At 45.1% G+C, this 17,407-nt stretch overlaps 1 protein-coding gene across 2 annotated transcripts in view; it reads right to left on the bottom strand.

Moving 5' to 3' along the window:
* Nucleotides 1-17,317, bottom strand: part of LOC118001894 (FGFR1 oncogene partner) — a 29,555-nt gene extending 12,238 nt beyond the window's left edge. The window contains exons 1-7 of one of the 2 annotated variants that reach the window (XM_034992070.1): nt 17,138-17,317; nt 16,628-16,681; nt 13,168-13,222; nt 12,406-12,494; nt 11,833-11,970; nt 7,016-7,096; nt 4,549-4,608 (exon numbers count right to left, since the gene is read on the bottom strand). In XM_034992070.1, coding sequence (XP_034847961.1) covers nt 4,549-4,608; nt 7,016-7,096; nt 11,833-11,970; nt 12,406-12,494; nt 13,168-13,222; nt 16,628-16,681; nt 17,138-17,239 — 579 coding nt within the window. In that variant the 5' untranslated portion in view covers nt 17,240-17,317. The remainder of the gene's footprint in view (nt 1-4,548; nt 4,609-7,015; nt 7,097-11,832; nt 11,971-12,405; nt 12,495-13,167; nt 13,223-16,627; nt 16,682-17,137) is intronic. The other variant, XM_034992071.1, reaches the window with a different exon arrangement.
* Between the last annotated feature and the right edge of the window lie 90 nt (nt 17,318-17,407).

Here is a 17,407-nt window from a genome sequence, read left to right as displayed (position 1 = left end):
AAATAATTAGTTTGCTTTAAAACTATAGTTCTAGTTATCTAGGGAGTAAAATTTAAAAACACTTGATCTGTTTCGGAACTGTTTTCAAAATCCATTTCTAAACCACACAGAAATGTGTCATTTTAACTATGGCTACCTATTTACCAATAGGACCGTTACTCAGTTGGGTTACTAAGGAATTCACTAAACTGAATTCCAAATCACTTTTAGGTTAGAAAAAAATTCACACCAAGAGAAAGATTTATCCTAACATCTATAAATTAACACTCAAGTACTACAGAACTTTAAGAGCAATTTTGCAGGAAATCCAAATCTTTTGGGCAACAAGAAATCAAGTCATGACATAAACCCTGGGATCTGTTTTAAAAACCTTAAGTTTTAAGGCATTGTCCGGGGATTTTTGTTACACACCTTTGTTTCAAACAGTGCTTAATTTTAACTATTTAGATTCCTCCTGAACTTAGCTCCAGTTTATCCACATCTAAATGGTAGTAAGGCAAGTAACTAATGTTATGTGTATAGAACAAAGACTTGCCTTGGCATTCATTCCCTGGATAGCCTCACAGGCCTTGGCAGTTACGGGTTCAACGATGTCTCCCGGAACAGATGAAGCCCTAACTCCCGTACTTCAGAGCGTGCCCTCACTTACAAATAGGGTCGCGACAGATGTAACTAGTTATGATGGGTCACGCTGCAGGAGGCAGGCCCCTAATCCACTGTGCCCAGTACCCAACAAGAGAGGACACTTGGGGAGAACACATGTGAACAGGACGGCGGGGATGGGGTGATGGGTCTACAAGGCAAGGAACGCCTGGGACTGCCAGCAAGAGACTCTCGTCCCAGCCCGCAGGGGGAGCCTGCTGCACCATTACCCTGATTTCAAACCTGCAGCCTCCAGAACCACGAGACACTAAATGTCTTGTTGTTTTAAGTCACCAAGTTTGTGTACCTTCTCACGGCAGCCCTACGTATAGGTGTTTATATTAAATAACTAAAACCTATAATAAAGTTTGTCTTTTCAGAAAACCGAGAAACCTACTGAACAGCAGTTGTTACATTCCCTTGGACCAATCTCAAGACTAAAACTTCACGGTGAATTACTGTGAAGCTGTAAGAAAGTTTGAGCATATACTTAATGGTCTACAAGTACACTTACACATCTGGATTTCAGTCATTTCTAGATTAACAGAAAATGAGCCTCACAGAGAAAGAAGTTTCCCAGTGCCAAAACATGAATTATCACTAGAGCATCTTAAGAACCTAAAAAAAATAATAATTTTGTTTTTCCAAGCTCATAACAGAGAAACATCAAAGCTAAAGAAATACCCTAGTTTTGCAAAAGTATTTAAAAAATGCATGGGTATTAATTCCCTTCCCCATCCACACCTCAAGGCCCCAGCTCTCCTCTCCCACCCCACCAAAGGCCTTTTCTTGACCCATGATTTAAACAATTCTACCACAGCTGTAACACACATATATTTAAAATTTATTCACCTAGAACATAAACACTGTAGGATTCTAGAACCAGAAAACAAACATTTAAACTCTTCTAAAAACTCAGTGTTTCTAGAAATCCTGTCTGTATGCTCTACAGACTATCTGTAATTCCTGTAGATTCGTATCTCTGGCTCTGACACCGGACTTGAAAATGACCCTCTGCACAGATGCTCCGCTCCATCACCCGGTCCAGCCAGCAGCCTGGGGGCCAGCAGGGAATGCCCGCTGTCCAGTCTCAGATCTGAAGCAGCTGGAAACGCGGAGCTGGCCAGGCACAAGGGCGAAGGGTTGGGAATACTGTTCACCCAAGTGTATTCATCCGTCCCGGAGAGAGAGAGAGAGAGAGAGAGAGAGAGAGAGAGAGAGAGAGTGTGTGTGTGTGTGTATAAGGGAATGACAGTGAATGGTTTATCTAGAAAGCCCTGTCTAGACTGAAAAGACCCACAAATATGCCTGCCCTCCCACCCCCAAACATATATACATTGTGGTCTTCATCACTGCCCTTAATCAGCTTATCCCAGAATTTTGAAAACAAGGAATAACAAATTTAAAAAGTCCTTTTAAAGGAACTGGAAGCAAAAAGTACCTCAACACACACTAGTTCTAAAATACCTGAGAACTGATTACAAAAAGGATGACCTTTCCTATTATTAATGTAGTGATAAAAAACATCTTAATCTAAGTATTACAAACAAAAAGCATCTAATAACATCTTAAATAACAAACCTAAATTAGTAGAACCTACCAAAAGTCTGTTGTCATTTTTGATATGCATTTTTTTTCCTCAGACAACTGGCACCATGTTTGGTAGAACAAAAGGGTTTACACTGAAATAGACTATTACAGACGATACCTTGGAAGTAAGTGCTAATATAGACTTGGAATGTTTAAAGAAACGCCCTCCCACCGAATACTTCTCCACTGAGTATTCCAATTCTCCCACCCATCCTTTACTGTCTCACAACAGTAACAAAAACTTTTATTTGCACCCAACTTAAATTCCTTCAAAAACCTTGTATTTTGCTCTGCACTTTGACAGGTTTATAATAGCAAGTACAAATCAATTATTTATACACACACACACACGCACATGTATATGTATATATGGATAACCTTTAAAGTTCATTTCTGACATGAATATAACTTCTCTGAAAGCCACCAAGGATCTCTGAATGAGCCATTAATACTGTGCCTTCCTGTACGCAAAAGAAGTAACAAGACACATCAACAGTCCTTGTTCAATGTCCTGGGCTCTCCTGCTGCCCCGCTCATGGTCCCTTCACTGCACGCCTGGCTCATGGCAGGCAGGGTTACTACCACTTAGAGCTCTGCACAACTGGGAAATGCCACCTAGCTCCCCTGTGGATGGCTCCCCCGGGAGTCTTGCTACGTACCTCAATGACCACATGCAGCATGGCATTCAAATATTAAGATGTTAAGAATGTTAGGATATTAAGGATCTGCAAACCTACTGCATGCCTGAGGCAAAGCAGAAAGGCTGAGCAATGAAGAGCCACGGGCTCACCTGCCAGGCTGGAAAACAGGCAATGCTGGGTATAATACAGACTTAGAAAGGCAATTCAGAAAAAAAATCAAGGAAGTGGAGGGGAAAAAAAGGTTCCAAAGTGACTAAGTATCTTGGGTCAAGAATACAAAAAATGAAATAAAAGGGGCTGGACGGAGAGCCCACAACTGCAGGGCAGGGCCCGTCCAGATCCCTCAGTCACCCCCGAGGTCAGGGGAGCCCCACGCGGCCTGCCCGCGGCAGAGCTGGCAGTCTGCTGGGGCACCACGGCTGCGTGCTGGGAAGTGAAAAGTGAAAATCCGTCTTTTAATGTGCTTTGGTTTAGACAATGTACAGACTTCAAAATGTTTTAACCGATAAGTGAGAAAAACTTAATACTATGAAATATGCTTTTAACTTTCTTAAATAAAAGTCCAAGAAGTTGATTAAAAGTATCTTTAAAAATATGCTGTTTTATTTTCTTAGTCATCTTTCTTAAGGTGGGTCTCACCTCTCCAATTAGACTGTCACCTGCCGCAGTGGGGCCCACAGTGACTCTGTCTTGACCGCAGCCCTTCACACAGCAACTCCCACCAGGTAACTGGTCACACATACTTGCTAATTAATGCTCTAAATTGTCTTCTCGTGTAGTAACACATAAAAATAATGTAACAAATAGAATAAGGGGAATCTACCAGTGAAACCACTAGAACTTAAAGCCAGCTAAGACAGCAGATACAATTTTTAAAAACCCTTTGATTTTGAAGATCTTCAATAATCTATACATAACCTAAGGTTCAACAAGAACCAAAGATTCTTACAGCACTAAAAATTAAATATCTTAAGTATCTTATTCTAAACGAATGTGAAAAGTATACTGATGAGTAGTGCTTCTAAGACCTGTAATACTTAAATTTTAAAAGCAGCTAATCTACTGGCTTAGTTGATTTTTGTCATGATTTCGGGAGGAAAAAAAAAGCAGCCAAGGCCCCATCACTGCAGAATCAGCTCGCCCAGCCCTGCGTGTCCCCGCGGGTCTCCTGTGAGCCAGGGCTTCCAGGGAAGGCTAACCGATGTGCAATGGTCTGATACACCGCCAAATGCTCAACACAAACAAAAATGTCTTGAAAGAAACTAAGTTTAGCCTTTAATTTATCAATTGAAACTTACCCAAAAAGTAGTTTGATACGCTATTTACCTCAGATAAAAATCATAACGTTAAGAATATGTATATGACCATCCATTCAAAAGGAAAATATTTTCAACTTTATTGCCAACAAAACAAGGAATTCTCAAAGTAAAACTGACAGCACATTTTTAAAATCCAACAGTATGATTTTCACCTGGATAAAAATCGAAAAGTCAAATTACTTTTTGTTTTACGCCCCATGACTCGATCATATTCTGATTACAGCTGGAAGGCAGTGACACTGGCACAGAAAACTGAACCCTGGGCCAACAGGGATTCAGTGCCCGCTAGGAGCCCACAGAGTTGGCGGTCTGCTGTGGCAGAGGCTGCTTTTTTCCTCTGCCCTCATGCATGTTACCTTGGCACCAGACTTCTGCCCGCTTGTCTTCTTCTTACCTTGTCCTTTATACCTTGGTATCTGAGCATGAGAATAAAATGACATTTTACCAAAAAGTACAAATCTTTACAAAGAAACTAATCCATAACCAAACTAATAAAAGTTTCCTATTAGAAAAGCTCTCAAGGGGGCACCTGGGTGGCTCAGTCAGTGAAGTGTCTGACTTAGCTCAGGTCATGATCTCAGGGTCCTGGGATCGAGTCCCGCATTGGGCTCCCTGCTCAGCGGAGAGTCTGCTTCTCCCTCTGCCTGCCGCTCCCCCTGCTTATTCTCTCTCTCTCTCTGCCAAATAAATAAATAAAATCTTTAAAAAAAAAAAAGCTCTTAAGAATGGAAAACCTAATCAATATGTTCCTTTCTGAAACGCACATTTTTTTTCTCCTTCCTGAATTCTCTTCTCCTGCAGTGGTTCACCCTGCGTGTAACTACCATGCCTCGCAGTGACTGGGCCCGCACCCCCCGCCCCGCCCCACGGCAGCCTAGTGCAGAACCACACCTCGGCCGGCGCTCCACGGCAAAGCCAGGCCTGGCCTCCGGAGCAGCCTCCCCGAAGAGCAGCCCCGGCCTCGCCTTGCTCGGGAGCACACAAAGCGGTTCCTGCAGGCCGGGCAGGACCCTCGGCTTGGCCACAACGTCCCACAGCCCCAAAGCCCCGAGTGCTCTCCGTGGCACGCAGCCTGACAAGGTACCCTGAGAGCCCAAGATGATTCAAAGACCACTGAGAGAGAAAAGAGAGCTGGCAAGAAACAGGTGGGGAAAGCGCTGAAACCCCAAATCCACATCCTCAGAACTACAGGGAACTGCAGCTCACCTGCCAGCAGAAGGCCTCCTCTTGACACGAGTCAGCCACGGCCCTGCGGACACGGCCACTGCCCCACGGGCCTCCCCACCGCACGGGGAGCCGACAGGAGGCGGTGAGCGCGAGGGGACAGCTGGAGGACAGCTTACTGCTCTCCAAACCCACCTTGGTAACTACCGGCACTTCTCTGTATTTAAGGCAACATTTCCTGACTTAAAAGATTCTCATCGTAATTCTTAAGATCTTGAAAATAAAATTTGTGTAGAGAAAGTATGTCAAAGACTTTAATCTGTTATCCTGAAGATACACCACATGTAGAAGGTTCGTGTTGCTAATTTGCTTTACAAAACAATAACTGGCCAAAAAGAGAACTTCCAAACGCTCAATTCTACAGGTACTGATATTGTGGAATAAGCATTAATTTTAACCCCTTCACAGCCAGACATGTTCACAGAAAGCAAAGCTTTTTTACCAAGGCTCCTATATCTGACAATTCATTTAAAGGGACTTTTTAAATTTACTCACAACCTTGCTCCCTCTGTAACCATGGTGACAGCCTCCCATGAGCATCGAGGGAAAGGCCTCCCCACAGTGAAGGCTAACCAGATCTCAGAGAGAAGGGACACCTACAAACAGCATGATGGTCTCTTCCCTCGGCTGCCAATAAAGCATAAAATCCTTTGATTTCCAAATTGAAAAAAATGAAAAGGAGCAACACCATAAAGACCCAGCGACAAAACAACAGGGACCACTCACTGGTGTCTGAGCCCAGGCATCTGAAAGAGAGAGAAACCCTCTAGAAGCCACCTAGTTGAAGAGGTACCGCTGTGCCCACAAGTCAGTGCAGCACCATCGTGCCCCAGGGCACCACCCGCATCCTGCAGAATGGGAGTCACAGCAGCCTTCACGGCACAACCTGACCCAAACCCGTCCTTGGGTACAACCGGTTGGTTGTACCAACACACAGGGCGCTGCAACCAGTCCCGAGACAACATATCCCCTAACGATCACCGTTCCTGTGATCCTGGACTTGAAATTCCAGTGTTCCACTCAGCATTTTTCTCCAGTATGCCAAATTCCGGCAATCAGAGAGCCTTAACTTTAACAACCCATAAACCACACACACACACACACACACGCACGCGCACACACACACACACCCAGGGCACATGTATTTTCTTATAAATCCTCAAAATAGCTCATTAATATAAAAAAACCACTATAATTTACAATTCTAAACTGGTCATCCATCTACAATACTCAACACCACAATATTCTGGAACAACAGTCTAGAACCTAGTATCCTCAAGCTAGGGATTTATAAATGAAAAATAAATCCTCTTGTCAACTGAGGAAGAAAATTTTCAAAGTACCAAACGAGTCCAAATATCTCACAATTCTGTGATTCAGCAGTGCATTCCTTTCTATGACACAAAATTCAAAAAAACTACCAACAAACTGAAGTAATTGTTATAAATATATGCTTCATTAAGGGGAGAAAAGCAATTTCAAGAAACTACACAGCATTTTCATTACAAAACAAAACCTGGAACAAGGAGGACGAGGGTGAGAAAAGCAGAGCCCCGTGGAGTCTGAGCGCAGAAGTCCTCGTACCTGCGGCCCACTCACCTTACTGGCACCGCTGTGAGCACTTGCTTTGCCTTCTGGTGACTTCGGTGGAGAATGTACATCAGACAGATCTAGTGCACCCTAAAATATTTCACAGTTTAAGATTAAAACATAGTTTAAACTAAAACATAAATACACTACTAAGCCTCAACAGCATTTTAGCATTGAAAACCACTACACAATACTGATGTTTTTAACTCTTTCTAAATTACGTAAATATTCTCACTAGATTTTCCCCAATTTTACTCAAACAAAAACAAAACAAAACACACTTAGATTCTAATGACCTACGTATTTGACCCAGTCATCTTGAACAGGCCGCTCAGTCGCGGGGTCAAGGTGCCCCGGACGAAGCCCTCGCTCAGGACCCGGCGGTCCGCACCAGCCCTGTCCTGTGATTCGCACACAGCTACTCCTTCGCCCCTGCCAGACTCGCGGCCTCCTTCACTCTGTCTCCAGAACATCAAACAGCGGCGGGGTCGGAAAGCACGCCCCCCTTTTCAAAGCACCACACTCCCCTTCCTCCTCTGCACGCTCATGCCACCCTCTCACCTCTTAGAGCCCGGGGGCTGGTCTGGCCACGCCACCGAGCTGCACGGCCACCAGACCGCGCCGCACGGGACCGAACCGCAACGCAGAGCCACCGCGGGGATTGGCACACCGCCACACCGCACCGCACGGCAGCATCACGAACCCACCACGTTCGGGGCACCCGCTGGTCACTTCTCAGCGCTATGCTAAACGCATAGTGAATGGAATGGAATGGAAGTGACCTAAAATTCATCCACTACATCATTAGCAGCTCTGTGCACTGTGTGCATATTAAATATTGGCTATTTTGCTTTAAAAATCCTACTCCTGTCTACAGCTCTTTAAACACGACAATGTGCTGCTCGTCATACCTTCTGCTCCTCCCTTGAGCAGCGTGACTTCTGGTATGGCATCATCTTCTCCCAGGCAGAAAACCTCATTTCACCTTTGCAAATTTTTCTTCTTCCCATATTACCCTCTGAGACCCCAACCCTCTGCCGTAATATTAATTTACCAAGTCTTATTGCTTCTTCCTTTAAAGGGGAATCTTTATCTGCCCATTTGCTTCTGCATTTACTGCCACAATCATTCCTGTCTAAATTTGCCTTCTAGTGGATTTCACTTCTCCCAGTCTTTGAACTTCTCCCAATTTCACCATCTAACCTTCACAAATTCATCTTCCAAACAAGTACTTCCTCTGTACAAAAGTCTGCAAAAGCTTCCCACTGACCTTGAACACATTATCTGTGAAGAATCCCCATTGGGGGCACTTGGGTGGCTCAGTGGCTGAGCGTCTAACTCTTGGTTTCGGCTCAGGTCATGATCTCAGGGTCATGGGATCTAGCCCCTTGTCGGGGCTCTGCACTCAGCAGGGAGTCTGCTTCAGATTCTTTCTCCCTCTGCCCCTCCCCACCATGTGCGCTTTCTCTAAAATAAATAAATCTTTAAAAAAAAAAAAAGAAGAAGAAGAATCCCTGTTGGGTTGGACCCTGCAAAGGATACAAAGGTGAGCCCAAGCCCTTGTCCCCAGCCAAGGGATGACGTGGGGAGGGACGGGCAACCGCAGGGGGCTGCCACACCCACGCAGAGCCAGGCACTCAGTTACAACAGCTGCCAGCAGAGAGAGAGGAAGAACAAGAAACATCCCAGAAGGCAGAGTGGAAGAGAGACCGTGAATGACAACATTCCACAGCTGGGTATGGGGATGATGCACCATTTTAGGTGGAGAGCAGATGAGGAAAAGGCAAGAAAGCAAAAGCCACTTTCAAGTATAAGCAAGTCTGGCTGAAGCACAAGGTTTCACGTTTCAAATAAAGGCATAAGGCTAGAAAGATGAGTAGGCACCGCATCACACAGGACCTTAACATCAAGGCTGAGGAATCTGGAAACTATCTAGTTGCCATTACACAGTGATTGCAATTTTTAAAGTGGAAAGGAACAGATAAAAGGCTGAACCTTAAAATGAAGTCAACAAGCATGAAGGACGCAGAGTGACTGCTGGCCGTGCCCGCAGGGGTGCTGGGAAGCAGGACCGGAGTGACTGCAAGGTGCTCACGGGTAGGGAGGGGGCTCACCCGGGGCAGCGCGGCAAACAACCAAGTGCTGGGATTCTCCACGCTGGGGAACATCCAACACCCTGCAAAATCAACTCAAAGTCACGGTAAAGGACGTGGGGCATAGCAACCTGATTCTTAAGGTGGTCTGAAAATGCACTTTTGGCAAAAGCATCACTAACGGAGTTCAATGCGCTGAATCCACAGCTAATCTTCTTCTCCAGCATCAGACGTCAAAGGTTAATAAAACCTAAAGAAAGGTGTCCCCTCGAAGTTATAAACACTAGTGAAGATGGAAAAGCCAAAATGGACACCTGTGAGTTCCCTATCTTAAATATGAATTTGACCACTGATTTATGTGTGTATACACATACACACAACCAATTAAAAGGACATACCCCAATATTCAGAGGAGAAAAGTAGCAAAGAGTGGGTATTTCACAATGGTTTCAAACTTTAAAGAAGTAAAACAATGACTTCTTGAAGCTATAAAAATCTTCTCCTGTGTCCGTTTGACAGAAACCCAGCTCTGAAACAGGGTAAACTGACTGGGGAGGCTTCGGATCCACCAGTCAGAAAGACATATAAAGAATAGGTTTATTGAGTTTTCACTTTCAGATCAACCCAACTAGACAAGAAATCTCCTACTGGGCCTCAGTTTGAGGCAGACGCCCTGGTTAGCAGCAAACGGAGTTTCCCAGTAACCAAGCTTGCTTTCTTCCACCGTGCTGCTGGTACAGACGGGAGAGAGACTCCTTCCTGACAGAGGCCCGAACCGAGGGCACAGAGAGGCAGCTCCTTGGATTGAAACCGAGGAGTCACAGAAGCACAATCAACACGAACACAGAAATCTGGAGCAAGAACTGGAACTGGGTGGTTATCTGGGAGGACACATATTTTTCACACTTTGTTAGAGTGAAGTCTGTTTTTTCACACAGGATTCAGATGTGTTCGTGAGTTAACAAGGGATATGTGTGGGCAAGAGCTGGAGATTCTGGTTTCACGCTGGGGAAAGGACTGAGCTGGACGTAGGGAGCCATCAAACAGTAATGAGAAGAGAACCACCAACGGTGATGATGAAGGCAAAGACTCGCAGATCCCTGCATGCGAAGCACGGTTGCACAAGCTACCCTGACTCCCCTCGGTTCTCACCACCACCCGCAAAGCTGCTACTTCCATCGTCCCCATTTCGTGAGTGAGGAACCTAAAGCACGTGGAGGTTAAGTGTCTTCAGAGAGTCACACACAGGACACGGCAGAGCTGGGATGTGACCCCAAGCGTCCTAGCTCAGAGCCCACGCTCATGCTCGTGAGCTCAGGGACAGCACACGAGAGAACGGGGGCCACCAGCACCTCAGAGAGCTGAACCCAAGACCTGCTGCAGCACCCCCGCCCCCGCCATGCCCCACTTTCCGCTGCAGCGCCCCCTTCTCACCCCAGCGCCCAACCCCTGCTGCAGCATACCCCACCCCTGCTTCCCACTCCAGCGCCCCGCCCCAGTGCCCCACCCCAGCTCCCAGCCGCGGCACCCCGCTCCTGGCCCCAGCTCCCCGTAGCCGCCTCAGAACAGCTTCCCAGTCCTCTCCTCTCCTCTCACATGAAGACTGAGTTTAACAAAATTTCCACTTGGAAAACCCTTTAACTAAAACCGATTTGACTCCTAAAATGTGTGGTACTAACCATTTACTGTACACTCCCTCTATTATCGTAAGCCATCACTTACACGTCCATACCCTTATGGGAACACATTTTATCTTTAATAACTCTCAATTCTTCTAGTCCAGGAAACTGTTTTATCTTTTCATTCAAAGCACCTGTTTGTTATGCCCTATATGCAACAGGTGCTCAGTCAGGCTCTCCTGATGTTCAAAGATTCTAACACAAAACACGCTCTGAGGCTCTCCACACAGAGCACAGCAAGTGCACAACCCTCCACATTCTTACTTATAAACCAGTGACTAAAAGCACACATTTAACCAGTGTCTGAGACCGCTACCACATGGTCCACGTCTGTGAAACGGTCTCTCTCTGTGAAACTAACGTTTGTAACTAATAACTAAGAATCAGACTTACTCTCATTAGCAGTTCTCTAAAAAGGAGTAAGAAAAGCAGTAGCTAATCAAGAAAGCAGAAGTTTGAAAATGTTTAGAAACTAAGCACAATCAATAGCTTAAACAGCTTTAAGTCTATTTTTAAAAAGCCCTTAAGTTCAAAAAATTATTAAGTAGCCTCTAATTCAGCCCTGTTCTGTTTAAAATGGTAACAAGAGTACGACTAAGGAGCTGAGTGTTCTCAGCACTTGACAAGCACTACCCGTGCCTCAGGCCTCACAATGGCCACGAGGCGCCCGCTCTCCCGATGCCTCTCCCAATGCTGAACAGGGGGAGGCGGCCTGCTCTCCCGATGCCACACAGGGGGAGCCGGGGAGGGGCCTGCACGTCCAAAGCCAGCCAGCCAGTGGAGGAGCGCGGCTGGTTCCACACAGCCGGACCCCTGACCCCGACGCCCGAGTGCCCATCTGCAGAACAAGCACGGCACCACACTCAGCTGCCGCGTCTCCAATTTTCATCAAAATGTGCCTTTATGTGATCTGACTGTGTTTTGTTTTGTTTTTAAGGAATAGCTTCTTTCCATTTAAACTTTGATTCACTATGTATGCAAAACTCTGCATGGCTACACTGAGCAGCCAATAATTAAAATAGAAAAAGATATCAGAGGCTAGAATTATACTTACCTCCCCATTGGTTGGCCCTTTTCCTTTCTGTTGACAACGTCTGATCACTTCTAATAATAAAGGTCCACCCACAGTACCTTCTGCTTCAATAATACCTAGATCTCGGGCTAAATTCTCTCGACCTTCAAGACCTTGAAACTAGAGAAGAGGTAAGATAGAACAAGATATAAATGCAGAGAAGTATGCAAATTATTTTCAGAGATTAAAGAAAAAGATTTTTGAGACTTAAAGATATCTCTAAACACAGAGAGATCATTTTTATAATGAATAAAATGCCCATTTAAAAAAATTATATATTTCTTTTAACCAAGTCTCTACATCCAAAAATGGATGTATCTGACATCAGAACAAATTAATTCGACAAAACACTCCTTTCAAAGTTCTACGAAGCAGCATGGGTACCAGCTATCTACAGCTCACATGGCTTTTAAGAAAAAGATAATCAACTACAAAAAATAATCTACATGCAAGACCCTATAAAGTGTCAAATGTTGTTAAGTTTCAGGTTATAATGAACTCATTTGTACCAAGGATGGTTTCAAAGAATAGATGTAAAAAATTCATGACTCTTACTGTGCTGGTTTCAGGCTGAAAAACGGCCAAGGTGAAGTCAAGATTGAAAAACTGGAGAAACTCTGCAACAAGACTAGCCACCAGCCGGCCTGCAAAACGTGAGAGGCGGTGAGCGCACCTGTGAGATCCCTGAAGCCCCCTTCACTAACACCACGGAGTAAGATTAATTAACTGAAGAAAAGAGGTTTCTAAATTTAAATTATAAATTTATCTGTGAAGAACACCAGTAACACAAATCTGAGTCCCGTGTTTTCATTAGGATCATCAGTTTGAAGCTAACTATTAATAAAACAACATAACATTTCATAAATGGATTAGAATATTTTGCTTCTTACGTAAAATTGGTTTTAACCAATTTCCCATGACCAAGAATATTCAAAACAACTTAACAGTTGTACAATAAAATATGATTTTAAAATGAGAACCTATAAGAATCACAGACTTCAAAAAATGTCTGAAACTCCTTGAGGCGCCTGGGTGGCTCAACTGGTTAGGTGTCTGCCTTTGACTCCAGGTCATAATCTCAGGGTCCTGGAATCGAGCCCTGGGTCAGGCTCCCTGCCTCAGGGAGGGGAGTCTGCTTCTCTCTCTCCCTCTGTCACCCCACCCCCCGTCATGTGCGCTCTCTCTCTCTCTCTCAAATAAATAAAATCTTAAAAAAAAAAAAAAAAAAAACTGAAACTCCTCATCTCTCCTAAATAGAGTCAACATTTGAAAATTCGGAGACAGACAAAATAAACAAGAACAAACTGAACATCTTACCATCTTTCGTATTTAAAAACTTTCTCAGGCTCTCATTGACTAGAGGAGTTTTGTTCTGTTAAAAAATGAAATATTATGTCATGCATTTATCCTAAAAACAACTACAAAATGTGGTTTAAAGTTTAATTTTTTGGCAGAGATGTAAGTAAAATACGGTCACTCATAAAATTACGGTTAAACCCACTCCACAACTATTGATTACTAAAGGAATTCTTTCATGCTATTTAATATCTCAAAGCTAATAAAATGAAACCACACATGAAAATTTGTATTTATTTTTAATTTTTAAATATGCCACAAATTGTTTATTAAACTACTTTAGAAGCTAGATCTTCAGATACTCATGTGAAATGGCAATACATTTACTTACAAAAACAACTGTTTATTATTCTAAGTACATGTTGACATTTTGTCATCATAGATATCTACCATTTATAGCATGCTTACTGTGAACAAGGACTCAAATTACACACTTGTTATTCGCAGCTCATCAGCAGTATGTGACATGATTTTGTGTAGTGCATAGGCCAACTTATTTTTGCCATTAGACGTTTATTTGAATAAATACAGAAAAAACACTTCTAGCTCACTCAAGCTTCTTTAAGCAGACTGAATGAATTATAGGTATAATGACAGTCTCATATTCTACTGATGGAATTATAAATGGTGCAATCACTTTGGAAAGTAGTCCAGTAAAGTTTTAAAGAGTTAGTACCCCTACCATATGACCCATCTGTAGGCATTTTCTCAAAATAAAAGCACAGATCCGAGCCAAGACATGTACTTGAATGTTCACAGAAGCCCTATTTATAATACTAGAAACTGGAAACAAGCCAAATGCTCATCAACAGATGAATGACTAAACAAACTGTCACATATCCATACAATAGACACTACACAGGAAAGGCAGAATGAACCATTAATACAAAGGACAATATGAACAAATCTCAAATGCATTATGCTGAATGAATGCAGCCAGATCAAAGAAGAAAAGAGAGTCTGTGCGGTAGGATCCCACATGTATGGCTCTTAAATACATGGGTGGCTCTGGGGTGTGTGGTGGGGGAGGGTGGTACAAAGGGGCTTGAAAAAGCTTTCAAGGGTCAAGGATACGTGCACTATCTTGACTGTTTCAAGGTTGCATAAATGTGTTAAAATGTAACACACCATACATTTAAGTATATTGAATTTACTGCAGGTCAATTGCACCTCAATAAAGTTTTTTAAAAAACCCAAAAAAGACAAGGAAGGGAAAGATCACAAAGGTCCTTAGTAGGTTGGTCTAGGAAATTTTAAGACACTGAGTCAACTGAAATATTTAAAGAAAATGGAGGAACAAGAGCAGATGTGTATTATAAACAGCCAAGCTAGGAGCACTGCAGAAAAAGGACTTCAGGAAGATGGTGAGGGACAAAAGCAAAAGGGAGACTGGAGAGAAGAAAGGGGTAAAGCAACCTGCAAAATAAATAGCTCAGCACAGAGTAGGAGGGCAGCAGAGAACCTCCTTAGACATCTCAGCTACAGAGCTGCCAGACAGAACCAGGCGAGCGACTGGATGCAGAGAAAGAGGAGCAAGGTCCAGGCAACTCTCCGATTTCTTGCTTGGATAAAAAGCAGTCCCCATAAGCAAGATCAGTGCAGCAGGCAGGGTCACATATGGGTCTGAAGCTCACGATATGGATCAAGGATATAGGGCTGAAGTTACTGGTATAATTAAGGTCATCCAGGGAGAGAGCACAGAATGAGCTACTGGAAAATACAGCAAGGATTTAAGTCAGGTGTAGAGGAAAAAGATCACACTAAAGAAACCAAGGAGTGCTCAAAAGGAAAAAAGAAGAGAACAGAAAAAAGTCCCAAAAATCAAGGGAGATTTTCAGGAAGGAAGGGAAGAATTAAGAATGTCAAATGCCACAAAGAACAACTAAGTTAGAACTAACACAGGCAAGAACTAAATATACTCAATAAGGAGATTCTTCTTGACCCCAACAAAGGGAAGTCCTTAGATGTAGATTTAAGGCGAACTTAAGTGGATTTAAGATGTTAATGTATTAAAGCGTGCCTGGAACATAAGAAATAAGACATACACATTCTTTCAAAATTCGATTGTGAGGGAAAAAAATTGAGTGGTATTAAAAGGAGAACATGAGTTAAGGAAAACAGTTTTCTCCTTGAGAGAGATACAAACATGTTTCTATGTTCAAGAGAAGAACCAACAGCAAGGGAGAGGCCAAAGACACAGCAAGTGGTTGAGGAGCTGAGAGTACCTGGAAGGCAAAACCCAGAGAAAGTGACTATTCTTGGACAAGACAGAGAATCCTCCAGCAAAGCAGGAAGGAAGGGGTGGAGGTACATACAGATGCAGGGCAGCTTTTTCTGAGCTGAGTGACAGATCCGCAGGGGAAGACACAGAAAGTCAGGACCTGATGCCCCTATAGGCCAGCTGCTAAGAGTGCAGCAAACAGGAGAGGTGGAAGGCTAGAGCGCAGCTAAGTGAGAGTTCTGAGTGAAGAGGACTCCCGGCCCGCTCAGACCCTCGCTGAGGCACGCACCCGCCAGCTAGTCATGGCAGCAACCCAGTGCTGGGTGACTGCTCTAGGACGGACACGGCAAAAGCAGGGAGGGGAGTTAGGTTGCTCAATTAAATGACGTTTGCGGTTTTTCCCAGAGCAAGTACGGCTGGAAGGCAAGGAAGCTGGGGTTTCTTAAACATGGACCATAGAGTCCAGACAAGTCAACAGGGGGCAGCCGAGAGAAAACGGACACCTGGACAAACACAGAAGAGCCAAGAATCGAAGCACTTCATGAAGTTAAAGAGGAGCAGACACCTAAGTCTAAAGTGAGGAGGAGATTAGACGGATTTGTCACAGGAGCAAGGTGAAGACCCTGATTGTGGAGTATTTCTTGCTGACAAGTTCCAGGATATTTATTCAGAGTGGTGGGAAGACTTGAGGTGGAGAAAAAAAACTATATGCACTTACATAAAGAAGTGGTTGGACCTTTGACAGTGACAAAGAGCACATGATTTTAAAATAACTGGGTGGTCAGAGAGTTGAGAAAAGTTACATACTATATTCCCCCACCGGTGGGCATTCACAATATATACGTACTGACATATTAGAGGTTCTGCAGGGTCTGCAGCAAACTCATTGGCAATGGAGCCCCTCCGACCTTGTTTTTCAGATCTCCCCTATGGAAAGGCATCTGCACCACCAAAGATCTACTACTGGCCCCAGAGTTACTATTGTACCTTGACTTTCTTTAGGCTACTCCAAAATCCTAAAATATAGACAAAAAGAGAGTAAGGTTGCCTCTCTTCCAGTAGTAAAAAAATGTAATCCTTAGTACTTCGAAATCATCCTTGGCTACACCCTGACGTGTGCAGTATTTTAGAATAACGTCTAAGTCACTGGAAATTAAACATAAGCGAATACGGTAATGTTAAAATCTGTCGATTTCATACCTCTACTTTTTCTTGCTCTTCCAGTGCTAAAAACACAGCTGCTCGGAGTTCAGCCTTTTTTTAAAAACAAGGGGAAAGGGACAAGAACTGTTTCAAGGCAATTTTCATGACGAGAGGTGCATACGACGCAAGTCCCACAGGCACCGTCCCCACCATCTAAAGGCCAAAAAGCGAGAACCGACGAGACAGCAACGCCCGGCGGGCACGTGCGGAGGTAGGAGGCACCGCGAGACGCCCTCCCGCAGAAAGCCCCCGCCCCCCGCCCGGCCCCGCTTTCGCGGCCGCGGCGCCCCGCCAGCCACCGCCCGGCAGCTCGTCCCGCCCGCCGCGAGCGCACCCCCGGCCTCCGCGCGGCCCGCCCCCCGAGACCCGGCCCGGCCCCGCAAGGAGCCGCCCCGCCCGCGGCCCAGACGCAACCCGCGCGACCCTCTGTGACGCCCGCCGCCCGCACAGGCCCTGCGGCCCGCGGGCGCGGCCGGCGTCCCCGCGGCCCGGCCCGGCCCGCTCCACCTTGATGCGGTTCAGGACCCCGCTGTTCTCCAGCGTCTGCACCAGCAGGTCCCGCAGCTCCGTGTCCTCCTCCGGCACCACCGCGGCCGCCGTCGCCGCCATCTTGCTTCTCCAGGACAACCGCCCAAGCCGCGCCAACGGCCAACGGCCGCCGCAGATTCCGCACGCCGCGCGGCGACGCGGCCGAGACCACGCCCCCCGCCCCGGCGCGAAGCCCGCCCTCGCGTCGGGGGCGGGGCCGAGGGGAAACGCGGAGGGGCGGGCCCCTGT

The sequence above is a fragment of the Mirounga leonina genome, unplaced genomic scaffold (assembly GCF_011800145.1).
Source record: "Mirounga leonina isolate KUSES-001 unplaced genomic scaffold, KU_Mleo_1.0 Mir_55, whole genome shotgun sequence".
Taxonomy (NCBI): Eukaryota; Metazoa; Chordata; class Mammalia; order Carnivora; family Phocidae; genus Mirounga; species Mirounga leonina.
The sequence above is the reverse complement of the archived record's forward strand: the minus strand, read 5'-3'. Positions and strand labels throughout refer to the sequence as shown.